At 54.8% G+C, this 15,208-nt stretch overlaps 1 protein-coding gene across 2 annotated transcripts in view; it reads left to right on the top strand.

Annotated features, from left to right (window-relative positions):
- The window catches only part of LOC140402969 (semaphorin-6D-like), a 1,151,034-nt gene that overhangs the window by 1,120,329 nt on the left and 15,497 nt on the right, over nt 1-15,208 (top strand). For both annotated transcript variants that reach the window (XM_072490618.1, XM_072490619.1), the window contains exons 6-9: nt 1,629-1,730; nt 3,371-3,461; nt 6,788-6,907; nt 13,402-13,490. In XM_072490618.1, coding sequence (XP_072346719.1) covers nt 1,629-1,730; nt 3,371-3,461; nt 6,788-6,907; nt 13,402-13,490 — 402 coding nt within the window. The remainder of the gene's footprint in view (nt 1-1,628; nt 1,731-3,370; nt 3,462-6,787; nt 6,908-13,401; nt 13,491-15,208) is intronic.

The raw sequence follows: 15,208 nt of genomic DNA, 5'->3' as shown, positions 1-15,208 counted from the left end.
TCTCTCTCTGTCTCTCTCTCTGTCTCTCTCTCTGTCTCTCTCTGTCTCTCTCTCTCTCCGTCTCTCTCTACCTCTACCTCTCTCTCCTCTGTCTCTCTCTCTCTCCATCTCCCTCTCTCCGTGTCTCTGTCTCTCTTTCTCCATCTTTCTCTCTCTGTCTCTCTCCGTCTCTCTCTCTCTCTCTCTCTGACTCTCCGTCCGTCTCTCTCTGTCTGTCTCTCTTTCTCTCTGTCTCTCTCTCTCTCTCTATCTCTCTCTCTTTCCATCTCTCTCTCTCTCTCTCTCTCCCTCTGTCTCTCGCCATCTCTCTACCTCTCTCTCCTCTGTCTCTCTCGCTCTCCATCTCCCTCCCTCTCTCAGCCTCTCTCTCTCTGTATCTCTCCCTCTATCTCTGTCTCTCTCTCTGTGTCTCTGTCTCTCTTTCTCCATCTTTCTCTCTCTGTCTCTCTCTCTCTGTCTCTCTCCGTCTCCCTCCCTCTCTCAGTTCTCTCTCTGTATCGCTCTCTCTCTCTCTTTCTCCGTGTCTCTGTGTCTTTCTCTCGCTCTACCTCGTGCTCTCTCTCTGTCTCTCTGCCTCTCTCTCTCTGTCTCTCTCTGCCTCTCCCTCTCTCTCAGCCTCTGTTTCTGTATCTCTCTCTCTATCTCCATCTCTCTGTCTCTCTCTCACTCTCTGTCTCTCTCTCTCAGTCTCTCTCTCTCTCTTTCAGCCTCTCTCTCTCTCTCTCAGCCTCTGTTTCTGTATCTCTCTCTCTATCTCCATCTCTCTCTGTCTCTCGCTCTCTCTCTCTCTGTCTCTCTTTCTCCGTCTCTCTCTCTGTCGTTCTCTCGCTCCGTCTCGCGCTCTCTCTCTCTGACTCTCTCTCTCTCTCTGCTTCTCTCTCTCTCAGCCTCTGTTTCTGTATCTCTCTCTCTCTATCTCCATCTCTCTCTCTCTCTCTCTGTTTCTCTCTCTCTCTCTGTCTGCCTCTCTCTCTCTCTGTCCGAAAATACGTACCCCAGAAGTGACTGGATCCTCCGTCCATCACTGCCCCCCCCACCCTCACCGCAAACCTTCTCCCCCGCTACCAACCTGAGGTGATGTGGGGTCAAATGGAGAGAGTGAGGTTGGTTGTTTCACACTCTGCGAGCAACTGTCAATTGAATTTAAAGAAACAATCACGCGGTAAGCGGGGCTGTGATGCCACTCACAGTGCATCAGCCCCGCTATCCAAGACTCTGGGACACTCCATAAACAAGACGGCCAAGGGGCTGGCGATCGTGGATCGCACCAGGGGCCTGTGAAACTCCGGGAATAGTTGGGAAATAAAAAGCATGCCCGAATTATTTGGAGAAATGTCCCCCCCCCATCCCCCCCCCCACACCCCTCCCCCCCACCCCCCCACCCCCACCCCCGCTCCCCCACCGCCAACTCGCACCCTCCAATCCCTGGGGGCCTTCAACCAATGATGCTCAAGAGGTTACGAAAGCAGTCAGGCTTCGGGCCTACTCGGGAGCCATGTTGCTAGGAGACCAGTGGCAAGGGGCCTGCTGCTCCTGGTGGCCTGGACCATTTCCCGTCTTGTTGCGAAGAACGAAAGCCTCTGACTAACCGCTCCGCTCGCCTCCGCCCCCCCTCCCTATCTCCTCAGGACGAGTGTCGCAACTTTATCCGTGTGCTGGTCCCTCGGAGTGATCGGATCCTGTTCGCCTGCGGAACGAATGCCTTCAATCCGGTCTGTCGGGATTACAAGGTGAGAATGGCCATTGCGAGGCCGGATAGGGACCGCCATGCTGCTTGGCGCGTGCGGCGCGCAAGATCGTAAGGAACGGGAGTGAGAGAAGGCCACTCGGCCCCTCGAACCAGCGACAACCCCCCACACCCCCACCCCATTCAATAAGGTCACGGCCGATATAGTGGTCAGGTGTCCATTTTTCCGCTTCTCCCCCCTTAACACCCCCTCAAACCCCCCCCCCCCGCCCTTGTTGATCGGAAATCTGTCTAATCCGGCCTTAAATATATTCAGGGCCGCACAACGCCCTCTCCCTTTGCAACGAAGGCCAACAATCCACCGTCTTCCTCATCGCACGCTTGTACCGGGGCGGTTTTCTGTGAGGCAGGTTGCCCATTTGTCCGCATGCAACACGGGACCAAGCACAGAGAACACACGAACCCCCCACGCGGAAGATGTGCGCTCCCACACGGGACACAATCACACACACACACACGTGTGTCCGGACTCCCTCCCTCCCCCCCCCCCCCACCCCCACACAGCCTCACTCCGACCGACTCCCTCCACACGGAATATCCTCCCTAAACGACCACAAGCAAATATTCCCCCGTGCCTAAAATCCAAGACAAGCTCGTTTTGCCCCACCTTTAACACTGAGATTCCCCCCTTACCCTAGCCCTAACCCTAGCCCCGCGGCGCATTGCGAACATTCGGAATGGAAATTCTGGGCGAAATTGTCCGGTATCGGCGCGATGTCCGCCGACTGGCGCCCAAAACGGCGCAAATCAGTCAGGCATCGCGCCGCCCCAAAGGTGCGGAATGCTCCGCATCTTGGGGGTCCGAGCCCCAACCTTGAGGGGCTAGGCCCACGCCGGACGAATTTCCGCCCGCCCAGCTGGCGGGAAAGGCCTTTGGTGCCCCGCCAGCTGGCGCGGAAATGACATCTCCGGGCGGCGCATGCGCGGGAGCGTCAGCGGCCGCTGACGGCATTCCCGCACATGCGCAGTGGAGGGAGTCTCTTCCGCCTCCGCAGTGATGGAGACCGTGGCGGAGGCGGAAGGGAAAGAGTGCCCCCACGGCACAGGCCCGCCCGCGGATCGGTGGGCCCCGATCGCGGGCCAGGTCACCGTGGGGGCACCCCCCGGGGTCAGATCGCCCCGCGCCCCCCCCCCAGGACCCCGGATCCCGCCCGCGCCGCCTTGTCCCGCCGGTAAGATAGGTGGTTTAATCTACGCCGGCGGGACAGGCATTTCAGCGGCGGGACTTCGGCCCATCCGGGCCGGAGAATCGGGGGGGGTCGCCAACCGGCGCGGCGCGATACCCGCCCCCTGCCGAATATCCGGTGGCAGAGAATTCGGCAACCGGCGGGGGCGGGATTCACGCCAGCCCCTGGCAATTCTCCGACCCGGCGGGGGGGGTTGGAGAATCTCGCCCATATGTAAACAGTTGTGGGTAACGGTGTAATTTCGGACGTTGGCCAGTGGTGGCGCCGTGGGGTAGCTCTCTGAAGGAACGGGACAGAACGCAGGTGACAGTTAATGTTCGGGGGGACATGGCGCAACCCTGAGGGGACACGCCAGTCTTCCCTCGCCCGATGTTTGCGTATCCCGCCACCCCCATGTCGAAATTCGCCAACCTTCACTCTCCCTTTACTTCCCCAGATGGAATCGTTGGTGCAGGAGGGCGAGGAGGTGAACGGGCAGGCCCGCTGCCCCTTCGACACCAAACAGACCAACGTCGCTCTCTTCGCCGGTAGGTAGTGCGCGGGGCGGCACCACGACTCCCCAGCTGGGTGCAGCTTCCGTTAACCGTCCCCCACCCCGCTATCCGCTCAGCAAGGACCGAGGAACTTGCGCAAAGGCGTGCAGGCAACAACACCCGCCACAGCGACTTGACAGGGCAAGAATCCAGAACCTGGGCGCCCCAGGCACGATAGCTGGCCCTCGTTCGGGGACCAATCCACTGTCTATCCCATCGATCCGATGGGAAAACGGCTTCCGACTTACGGCGTTCCGTACAAGGCGGTTTTCAGGAACCGATTGCCTCCCCCAAGTCCCGGGGCCCGACTGCGGAATTAATTCACCGCTGGGAGCGGGGAGACGTGCATTCCTACAAAGCATTTCACATCAGCGAAGCATCCCAAAATTCCTTGAGGGTGGGTTAATCCAAAAAGATTTGACCCCCCCCAATCCGCGTGAGGAAAAATGAGGGAATGGGGAACAAATCATAGATTATCATAGAATTTACAGTGCAGAAGGAGGCCATTCGGCCCATCGAGTCTGCACCAGCTCTTGGAAAGAGCACCCTACCCAAGGTCAACACCTCCACCCTATTCCCATAACCCAGTAACCCCGCCCAACACTAAGGGCAATTTTGGACACCAAGAGCAATTTATCATGGCCAATCCACCTAACCCGCACATCTTTGGACACGAAGGGGCAATTTAGCACGGCCAATCCACCTAACCTGCACATCTTTGGACACTAAGGGGCAATTTAGCACGGCCAATCCACCTAACCCGCACATCTTTGGACACGAAGGGGCAATTTAGCACGGCCAATCCACCTAACCTGCACATCTTTGGACACTAAGGGGCAATTTAGCACGGCCAATCCACCTAACCTGCACATCTTTGGACACTAAGGGACAATTTAACACGGCCAATTCACCTAACCTGCGCATCTTTGGACACTAAGGGGCAATTTAGCACGGCCAATCCACCTAACCTGTACATCTTTGGACACTAAGGGGCAATTTAGCACGGCCAATCCACCTAACCTGTACATCTTTGGACACGAAGGGGCAATTTAGCACGGCCAATCCACCTAACCCGCACATCTTTGGACACTAAGGGGCAATTTAGCACGGCCAATCCACCTAACCTGCACATCTTTGGACACTAAGTGACAATTTAGCACGGCCAATCCACCTAACCTGCGCATCTTTGGACACTAAGGGGCAATTTAGCACGGCCAATCCACCTAACCTGTACATCTTTGGACACTAAGGGGCAATTTAGCACGGCCAATCCACCTAACCTGCACATCTTTGGACACTAAGAGACAATTTAGCACGGCCAATCCACCTAACCTGTACATCTTTGGACACTAAGGGGCAATTTAGCACGGCCAATCCACCTAACCTGCGCATCTTTGGACACTAAGGGGCAATTTAGCACGGCCAATCCACCTAACCTGTACATCTTTGGACACTAAGGGACAATTTAGCACGGCCAATCCACCTAACCTGTACATCTTTGGACACAAAGGGGCAATTTAGCACGGCCAATCCACCTAACCTGTACATCTTTGGACACTAAGGGGCAATTTATCACGGCCAATCCACCTAACCCGCACATCTTTGGACACTAAGAGACAATTTAGCACGGCCAATCCACCTAACCTGTACATCTTTGGACACTAAGGGACAATTTAGCACGGCCAATCCACCTAACCTGCACATCTTTGGACACTAAGGGACACTTTAGCACGGCCAATCCACCTAACCTGCACATCTTTGGACACTAAGGGGCAATTTAGCACGGCCAATCCTCCTAACCCGCACATCTTTGGACACTAAGAGACAATTTAGCACGGCCAATCCACCTAACCTGCACATCTTTGGACACTAAGGGACAATTTAACACGGCCAATTCACCTAACCTGCGCATCTTTGGACACTAAGGGGCAATTTAGCACGGCCAATCCACCTAACCTGTACATCTTTGGACACTGAGGGGCAATTTAGCACAGCCAATCCACCTAACCTGTACATCTTTGGACACTAAGGGGCAATTTAGCACGGCCAATCCACCTAACCCGCACATCTTTGGACACTAAGGGGCAATTTAGCACGGCCAATCCACCTAACCTGCACATCTTTGGACACTAAGGGACAATTTAGCACGGCCAATCCACCTAACCTGCGCATCTTTGGACACTAAGGGGCAATTTAGCACGGCCAATCCACCTAACCCGCACATCTTTGGACACTAAGGGGCAATATAGCACGGCCAATCCACCTAACCTGCACATCTTTGGACTGTGGGAGGAAACCGGAGCACCCGGAGGAAACCCACGCAGACACGGGGAGGACGTGCAGACTCCGCACAGACAGTGACCCGAGGCCGGAATCGGACCCGGGACCCTGGAGCTGTGAAGCAATTGTGCTAACCACTGTGCTACCGTGCTGGTGGGGCTGGTTTAGCACACTGGGCTAAATCGCTGGCTTTTAAAGCAGACCGAGGCAGTCCAGCAGCACGGTTCAATTCCCGTACCAGCCTCCCCGAACAGGCGCCGGAATATGGTGACTAGGGGCTTTTCACAGTAACTTCATTTGAAGCCTACTTGTGACAATAAACGATTTTCATTTCATTTCAAATGGCGCCGATTGTAACAAAAGTCTTAAAGGAGAGAGAGAGGGCGAGAGAGAGAGAGAGGTGGAGAGGTTTAGGGAGGGAATGTAGGAGCTCACCCCCCCCCCCCCCCCCCCCCCAGGCAGCTGATGACACGGCCGCCAATGGCGGAGCGATGGGAAGCGGGTGGGGGGGGGGGGGGGGGGGGGGCGCGCTCGAGAGGCCGGGATTGGAGGAGAGCAGAGATCTCGGAGGGTTGTAGGGAGCTGGAGGAGGTTACAGAGATAGGGAGGGGGTGTGTAGGGGCTAGAGGAGGTTACAGAGATAGGGAGGGGGGTGTAGGGGCTGGAGGAGGTTACAGAGATAGGGAGGGGGTGTAGGGGCTGGAGGAGGTTACAGAGATAGGGAGGTGGTGTAGGGGCTGGAGGAGGTTACAGAGATAGGGAGGGGGTGTAGGAGCTGGAGGAGGTTACAGAGATAGGGAGGGGGTGTAGGGGCTGGAGGTTACAGAGATAGGGAGGGGATGTAGGGACTGGGGGAGGTTACAGAGATAGGGAGGGGGTGTAGGGAGCTGGAGGAGGTCACAGAGATAGGGAGGGGGTGTGGGGGCTGGAGGAGGTTACAGAGATAGGGAGGGGGTGTGGGGGCTGGAGGAGGTTACCGAGATAGGGAGTGGATGAGGCCTACAGAGGGATCTCACGACCTGTGTTTGAATTTCCTCCAGAAGGCAACCTGTATTCTGCAACCATGACGGACTTCCTGGCGAGTGATGCGGTGATTTATCGGAGCCTGGGCGAGAGTCCGGTTCTGCGGACATTCAAACACGATTCAAAATGGCTCAAAGGTAAAATGATTCCACTCTTAAACTGAATCTCAAACCCCTCCTCCACCAGCCCACTTTCCAGCTTTGGATAGATAAATGTTCCAGGGCGCCCTGGACAGCATCTAATAATGAAAAGATTAATCAGATACAGAGTAAAACTCCCTCCACACTGACCCCATCAAACACTCCCAGGACAGGTACAGCACGCGGTTAGATACAGAGTAAAGCTCCCTCTACACTGTCCCCATCAAACACTCCCAGGACAGGTACAGCACGGGGTTAGATACAGAGTAAAGCTCCCTCTACACTGTCCCCATCAAACACTCCCAGGACAGGTACAGCACGGGGTTAGATACAGAGGAAAGCTCCCTCTACACTGTCCCCATCAAACACTCCCAGGACAGGTACAGCACGGGGTTAGATACAGAGGAAAGCTCCCTCTACACTGTCCCCATCAAACACTCCCAGGACAGGTACAGCACGGGGTTAGATACAGAGGAAAGCTCCCTCTACACTGTCCCCATCAAACAATCCCAGGACAGGTGCAGCACGGGGTTAGATACAGAGTAAAGCTCCCTCTTCACTGTCCCCATCAAACACTCCCAGGACAGGTACAGCACGGGGTTAGATACAGAGTAAAGCTCCCTCTACACTGTCTCCATCAAACTCTCCCAGGACAGGTACAGCACGGGGTTAGATACAGAGTAAAGCTCCCTCTACACTGTCCCCATCAAACACTCCCAGGACAGGTACAGCAAGGGGTTAGATACAGAGTAAAGCTCCCTCTACACTGTCCCCATCAAACACTCCCAGGACAGGTACAGCAAGGGGTTAGATACAGAGTAAAGCTCCCTCTACACTGTCCCCATCAAACACTCCCAGGACAGGTACAGCACGGGGTTAGATACAGAGTAAAGCTCCCTCTACACTGTCCCCATCAAACGTTCCCGGTACAGGTACAGCACGGGGTTAGATACAGAGTAAAGCTCCCTCTACACTGTCCCCATCAAACACTCCCGGGACAGGTACAGCACGGGGTTAGATACAGAGTAAAGCTCCCTCTACACTGTCTCCATCAAACTCTCCCAGGACAGGTACAGCACGGGGTTAGATACAGAGTAAAGCTCCCTCTACACTGTCCCCATCAAACACTCCCAGGACAGGTACAGCAAGGGGTTAGATACAGAGTAAAGCTCCCTCTACACTGTCCCCATCAAACACTCCCAGGACAGGTACAGCACGGGGTTAGATACAGAGTAAAGCTCCCTCTACACTGTCCCCATCAAACACTCCCGGGACAGGTACAGCACGGGGTTAGATACAGAGTAAAGCTCCCTCTACACTGTCCCCATCAAACACTCCCAGGACAGGTACAGCACGGGGTTAGATACAGAGTAAAGCTCCCTCTACACTGTCCCCATCAAACACTCCCGGGACAGGTACAGCACGGGGTTAGATACAGAGTAAAGCTCCCTCTACACTGTCCCGATCAAACACTCCCAGGACAGGTACAGCACGGGGTTAGATACAGAGTAAAGCTCCCTCTACACTGTCCCCATCAAACACACCCAGGACAGGTACAGCACGGGGTTAGATACAGAGTAAAGCTCCCTCTATACTGTTCCCATCAAACACTCCCAGGACAGTTACAGCACGGGGTTAGATACAGAGTAAAGCTCCCTCTACACTGTCCCCATCAAACACTCCCAGGACAGGTACAGCACCGGGTTAGATACAGAGGAAAGCTCCCTCTACACTGTCCCCATCAAACACTCCCAGGACAGGTACAGCACGGGGTTAGATACAGAGGAAAGCTCCCTCTACACTGTCCCCATCAAACACTCCCAGGACAGGTACAGCACGGGGTTAGATATAGAGGAAAGCTCCCTCTACACTGTCCCCATCAAACACTCCCAAGATAGGTATTAGCATGGGGTTAGATACAGAGTAAATCTCCCTCTACACTGTCCCCATCAAACACTCCCAGGACAGGTACAGCACAGGGTTAGATACAGAGGAAAGCTCCCTCTACACTGTCCCCATCAAACACTCCCAGGACAGGTACAGCACGGGGTTAGATACAGAGGAAAGCTCCCTCTACACTGTCCCCATCAAACACTCCCAGGACAGGTACAGCACGGGGTTAGATACAGAGTAAAGCTCCCTCCATACTGTCCCCATCAAACATTCCGAGGACAGGTACAGCATGGGGTTAGATACAGAGTAAAGCTCCCTCTGCACTGTCTCCCATCAAACGCTCCCAGGACAGGTACAGCACGGCATTAGATACAGAGTAAAGCTCCCTCTACACTGTCCCCATTAAACACTCCCAGGACAGGTACAGCATGGGGTTAGATACAGAGTAAAGCTCCCTCTACACTGCCCCCATAAAACAATCCCCGGACAGGTACAGCACGGAGCTAGATACAGAGTAAAGCTCCCTCTACACTGTGCCCATCAAACACTCCAAGGACAGGTACAGCACGGGGTTAGATACAGAGTAAAGCTCCCGCTACACTGTCCCCATCAAACACTCCCAGGACAGGTACAGCACGGGGTTAGATACAGAGTAAAGCTCCCTCTACACTGTCCCCATCTAACACTCCCAGGACAGGTACAGCACGGCGTTAGATACAGAGTAAAGCTCCCTCTGCACAGTCCCCATCAAACACTCCCAGGACAGGTACAGCACGGGGTTAGATACAGAGTAAAGCTCCCTCTACACTGTCCACATCACATTCCCAGGATAGGTACAGCAGGGGGTTAGATACAGGGTAAAGCTCCCTCTACACTGTCCCCATCAAACACTCCCAGAACAGGTACAGCACGGGGTTAGATTCAGAGTAAAGCCTCCTCTACACTGTCCCCATCAAACACTCCCAGGACAGGTACGGCACGGGGTTAGATACAGAGTAAAGGTCCCACTAAACAGTCCACATCAAACACTCCCAGGACAGGTACGGCATGGGGATAGATACAGAGTAAAGCTCCCTCTACACTGTCCCCATCAAACACTCCTAGGACAGGTACAGCATGGGGTTAGATACAGAGTAAAGCTCCCTCTACACTGTCCCCATCAAACACTCCCAGGAGAAGTACAGCACCGGGTTAGATACAGAGTAAAGCTCTCCCTACACTGTCCCCATCAAACACTCCCAGGACACGTACAGCACGGAGTTAGATACAGAGTAAATCTCCCTCTACACTATCCCCATCAGACACTCCCAGGACAGGTACAGCACGGGGTTAGATACAGAGTAATGCTCCCTCTACTCTGTCCCCACCAAACACTCCCAGGACAGTTACAGCACGGGGTTAGATACAGAGTAAAGCTCCCTCTACACTGTCCCCATCAAACACTCCCAGGACAGGTACAGCACGGGGTTAGATACAGAGGAAAGCTCCCTCTACACTGTCCCCATCAAACACTCCCAGGACAGGTACAGCACGGGGTTAGATACAGAGGAAAGCTCCCTCTACACTGTCCCCATCAAACACTCCCAGGACAGGTACAGCACGGGGTTAGATATAGAGGAAAGCTCCCTCTACACTGTCCCCATCAAACACTCCCAAGATAGGTACAGCATGGGGTTAGATACAGAGTAAAGCTCCCTCTACACTGTCCCCATCAAACACTCCCAGGACAGGTACAGCACAGGGTTAGATACAGAGGAAAGCTCCCTCTACACTGTCCCCATCAAACACTCCCAGGACAGGTACAGCACGGGGTTAGATACAGAGGAAAGCTCCCTCTACACTGTCCCCATCAAACACTCCCAGGACAGGTACAGCACGGGGTTAGATACAGAGTAAAGCTCCCTCCATACTGTCCCCATCAAACATTCCGAGGACAGGTACAGCATGGGGTTAGATACATAGTAAAGCTCCCTCTGCACTGTCTCCCATCAAACGCTCCCAGGACAGGTACAGCACGGCATTAGATACAGAGTAAAGCTCCCTCTACACTGTCCCCATTAAACACTCCCAGGACAGGTACAGCATGGGGTTAGATACAGAGTAAAGCTCCCTCTACACTGCCCCCATAAAACAATCCCCGGACAGGTACAGCACGGAGCTAGATACAGAGTAAAGCTCCCTCTACACTGTGCCCATCAAACACTCCAAGGACAGGTACAGCACGGGGTTAGATACAGAGTAAAGCTCCCGCTACACTGTCCCCATCAAACACTCCCAGGACAGGTACAGCACGGGGTTAGATACAGAGTAAAGCTCCCTCTACACTGTCCCCATCTAACACTCCCAGGACAGGTACAGCACGGCGTTAGATACAGAGTAAAGCTCCCTCTGCACAGTCCCCATCAAACACTCCCAGGACAGGTACAGCACGGGGTTAGATACAGAGTAAAGCTCCCTCTACACTGTCCACATCACATTTCCAGGATAGGTACAGCAGGGGGTTAGATACAGGGTAAAGCTCCCTCTACACTGTCCCCATCAAACACTCCCAGAACAGGTACAGCACGGGGTTAGATTCAGAGTAAAGCTCCCTCTACACTGTCCCCATCAAACACTCCCAGGACAGGTACGGCACGGGGTTAGATACAGAGTAAAGGTCCCACTAAACAGTCCACATCAAACACTCCCAGGACAGGTACGGCATGGGGATAGATACAGAGTAAAGCTCCCTCTACACTGTCCCCATCAAACACTCCTAGGACAGGTACAGCATGCGGTTAGATACAGAGTAAAGCTCCCTCTCCACTGTCCCCATCAAACACTCCCAGGAGAAGTACAGCACCGGGTTAGATACAGAGTAAAGCTCTCCCTACACTGTCCCCATCAAACACTCCCAGGACACGTACAGCACGGAGTTAGATACAGAGTAAATCTCCCTCTACACTATCCCCATCAGACACTCCCAGGACAGGTACAGCACGGGGTTAGATACAGAGTAATGCTCCCTCTACTCTGTCCCCACCAAACACTCCCAGGACAGATACAGCACGGGGTTAGATACAGAGTAAAGTTCCCTCTACTCTGTCCCCACCAAACACTCCCAGGACACGTACAGCACGGGGTTAGATACAGAGTAAAGCTCCCTCTACACTGTCCCCATCAGACACTCCCAGGACAGGTACAGCACGGGGTTAGATACAGAGTAATGCTCCCTCTACTCTGTCCCCACCAATCACTCCCAGGACAGATACAGCACGGGGTTAGATACAGAGTAAAGTTTACTCTCCACTGTCCCCATCAAACTCTCCCAGGACAGGTACAGCACGGGGTTAGATACAGAGTAAAGCTCCCTCTACACTGTCCCCATCAAACACTCCCAGGACAGGTACAGCACGGGGTTAGATGCAGAGTAAAGTTCCCTCTACTCTGTCCCCACCAAACACTCCCAGGACAGGTACAGCACGGGGTTAGATACAGAGTAAAGCTCCCTCTACACTGTCCCCATCAAACACTCCCAGGACAGGTACGGCATGGGGTTAGATACTGAGTAAAGCTCCCTCTACACTGTCCCCATCAAACACTCCCAGGACAGGTACGGCATGGGGTTAGATACAGAGTAATGCTCCCTCTACTCTGTCCCCATCAAACACTACCAGGACAGATACAGCACGGGGTTCGATACAGAGTAAAGTTCCCTCTACTCTGTCCCCATCAAACACTCCCAGGACAGGTACAACACGGGGTTAGATTCAACGTAAAGCTCCCTCTACACTGTCCCCAACAAACACTCCCAGGACAGGTACAACACGGGGTTAGATACAGAGCAAAGCTCCCTATACACTGTCCCCATCAAACACTCCCAGGATAGGTACAGCACGGGGTTAGATACAGAGTAAAGCTCCCTCTGCACTGTCTCCATCAAACACTCCCAGGACAGGGACAGCACAGGGTTAGATATAGAGTAAAACTCCCTCTGCACTGTCCCCATCAAACACTCCCAGGACAGGGACAGCACGGGGTTGGATACAGAGTAAAGCTCCCTCTGCACTGTCCCCATCAAACACTCCCAGGCAGGTACAGCACAGGGTTAGATACAGAGTAAAGCTCCCTCTACACTGTCCCCATCAAACACTCCCAGGCAGGTACAGCACAGGGTTAGATACAGAGTAAAGCTCCCTCTGCACTGTCCCCATCAAACACTCCCAGGCAGGTACAGCACAGGGTTAGATACAGAGTAAAGCTCCCTCTACACTGTCCCCATCAAACACTCCCAGGACAGGGACAGCACAGGGTTAGATATAGAGTAAAACTCCCTCCACACTGTCCCCATCAAACACTCCCAGGACAGGTACAGCACGGGGTTTGATACAGAGTAAAGCTCCCTCTACACTGTCCCCATCAAACACTCCCAGGACAGGTACAGCACGGGGTTAGATACAGGGTAAAGCTCCCTCTACACTGTGCCCATCAAACACTCCCAGGACAGGTACAGCACGGGGTTAGATACAGAGTAAAACTCCCTCTACACTCAGTGAAAACCTGTCCACGTTTTGTGTTAACTGACCGTCTTGATTGCCAACTCTGTGTTTTTAAAACAGAGCCCCATTTTGTCCACGTGATTGAACACGGATATTTCATCTATTTCTTCTTCCGCGAGATGTCCATCGAGTACACGGCATTGGGAAAGGTAAGGAATTCCGTCTCGAGCGCCTTCCCGGGAGTCACTCTCGTGACGGGAATTGTGAGGTGACCGGAGAGACCCTGACCGGAGGTGCTCCCTCAGTACTGACCCTCCCACAGTGCGGCGCTCCCTCAGTACTGACCCTCTGACAGTGCGGCGCTCCCTCAGTACTGACTCTCCCACAGTGCGGCACTCCCTCAGTACTGACCCCCCCACAGTGCGGCGCTCCCTCAGTACTGACCCCCCCACAGTGCGGCGCTCCCTCAGTTCTGACACCCCCACAGTGCGGGGCTCCCTCAGTACTGACCCTCCCACAGTGCGGCGCTCCCTCAGTACTGACCCTCTGACAGTGCGGCGCTCCCTCCGTACTGACTCTCCCACAGTGCGGCGCTCCCTCAGTACTGACCCTCCCACAGTGCGGCGCTCCCTCAGTACTGACCCTCTGACAGTGCGGCGCTCCCTCAGTACTGACTCTCCCACAGTGCGGCGCTCCCTCAGTACTGACCCTCCCACAGTGCGGCGCTCCCTCAGTACTGACCCTCTGACAGTGCGGCGCTCCCTCAGTACTGACCCTCCCACAGTGCGGCACTCCCTCAGTACTGACCCTCCCACAGTGCGGCGCTCCCTCAGTACTGACCCTCCGACAGTGCGGCGCTCCCTCAGTACTGACCCTCCCACAGTGCGGCACTCCCTCAGTACTGACCCTCCCACAGTGCGGCGCTCCCTCAGTACTGACCCTCCCACAGTGCGGCGCTCCCTCAGTACTGACCCTCCCACAGTGCGGCGCTCCCTCAGTACTGACCCTCCCACAGTGCGGCGCTCCCTCAGTACTGACCCTCCCACTGTGCGGCGTTCCCTCAGTACTGACCCTCTGACAGTGCGGCGCTCCCTCAGTACTGACCCTCCCACAGTGCGGCGCTCCCTCAGTACTGACCCTCCGACAGTGCGGCGCTCTCTCAGTACTGACCCTCGCACAGTGCGGCTCTCCCTCAGTACAGGTTACAGAGATAGGGAGGGGGGGGTAGGGGCTGGAGGAAGTTACAGAGATAGGGAGGGGGTGTAGGAGGCGGGTGGTGGTTACAGTGATAGGGGGGGGTGTAGGGTCTGGAGAAGGTTACAGAGATAGGGAGGGGGTGTAGGGGCTGGAGGAGGTTACAGAGATAGGGAGGGGGGTGTAGGGGCTGGAGGGAGTTACAGAGATAGGGAGGGTGTAGAGGCTGGAGAAGGTTACAGAGATAGGGAGGGGATGTAGGGGCTGGAGGAGGTTACAGAGACAGGGAGGGGAGGGGGCTGGAGGAGGTTACAGAGATAGGGAGGGGGTGTAGGGGCTGGAGGTGGTTACAGAGATAGGGAGGAGGGTGTAGGGGCTGGAGGGGGTTACAGAGATAGGGAGGGGAGGGGGCTGGAGGAGGTTACAGAGACAGGCAGGGGAGTGGGCTGGAGGAGGTTACAGAGATAGGGAGGGGGTGTCAGGGCTGGAGGTTACAGAGATAGGGAGTGGATGAGGCCTACAGAGGGATCTCACGACCTGTGTTTGAATTTCCTCCAGGAGCTGGAGGGAGTTACAGAGATAGGGAGGGGGTGTAGGGGCTGGAGGAGGTTACAGAGATAGGGAGGGGGTGTAGGGGCTGGAGGAGGTTACAGAGATAGGGAGGGGGTGTCAGGGCTGGAGGTTACAGAGATAGGGAGGGGGTGTAGGGGCTGGAGGAGGTTACAGAGATAGG

This window comes from Scyliorhinus torazame, chromosome 26 (genome assembly GCF_047496885.1).
Source record: "Scyliorhinus torazame isolate Kashiwa2021f chromosome 26, sScyTor2.1, whole genome shotgun sequence".
Lineage (NCBI taxonomy): Eukaryota > Metazoa > Chordata > Chondrichthyes > Carcharhiniformes > Scyliorhinidae > Scyliorhinus > Scyliorhinus torazame.
Note: the sequence above shows the minus strand (reverse complement) of the source record. Positions and strands in the feature narration are given on the sequence as shown.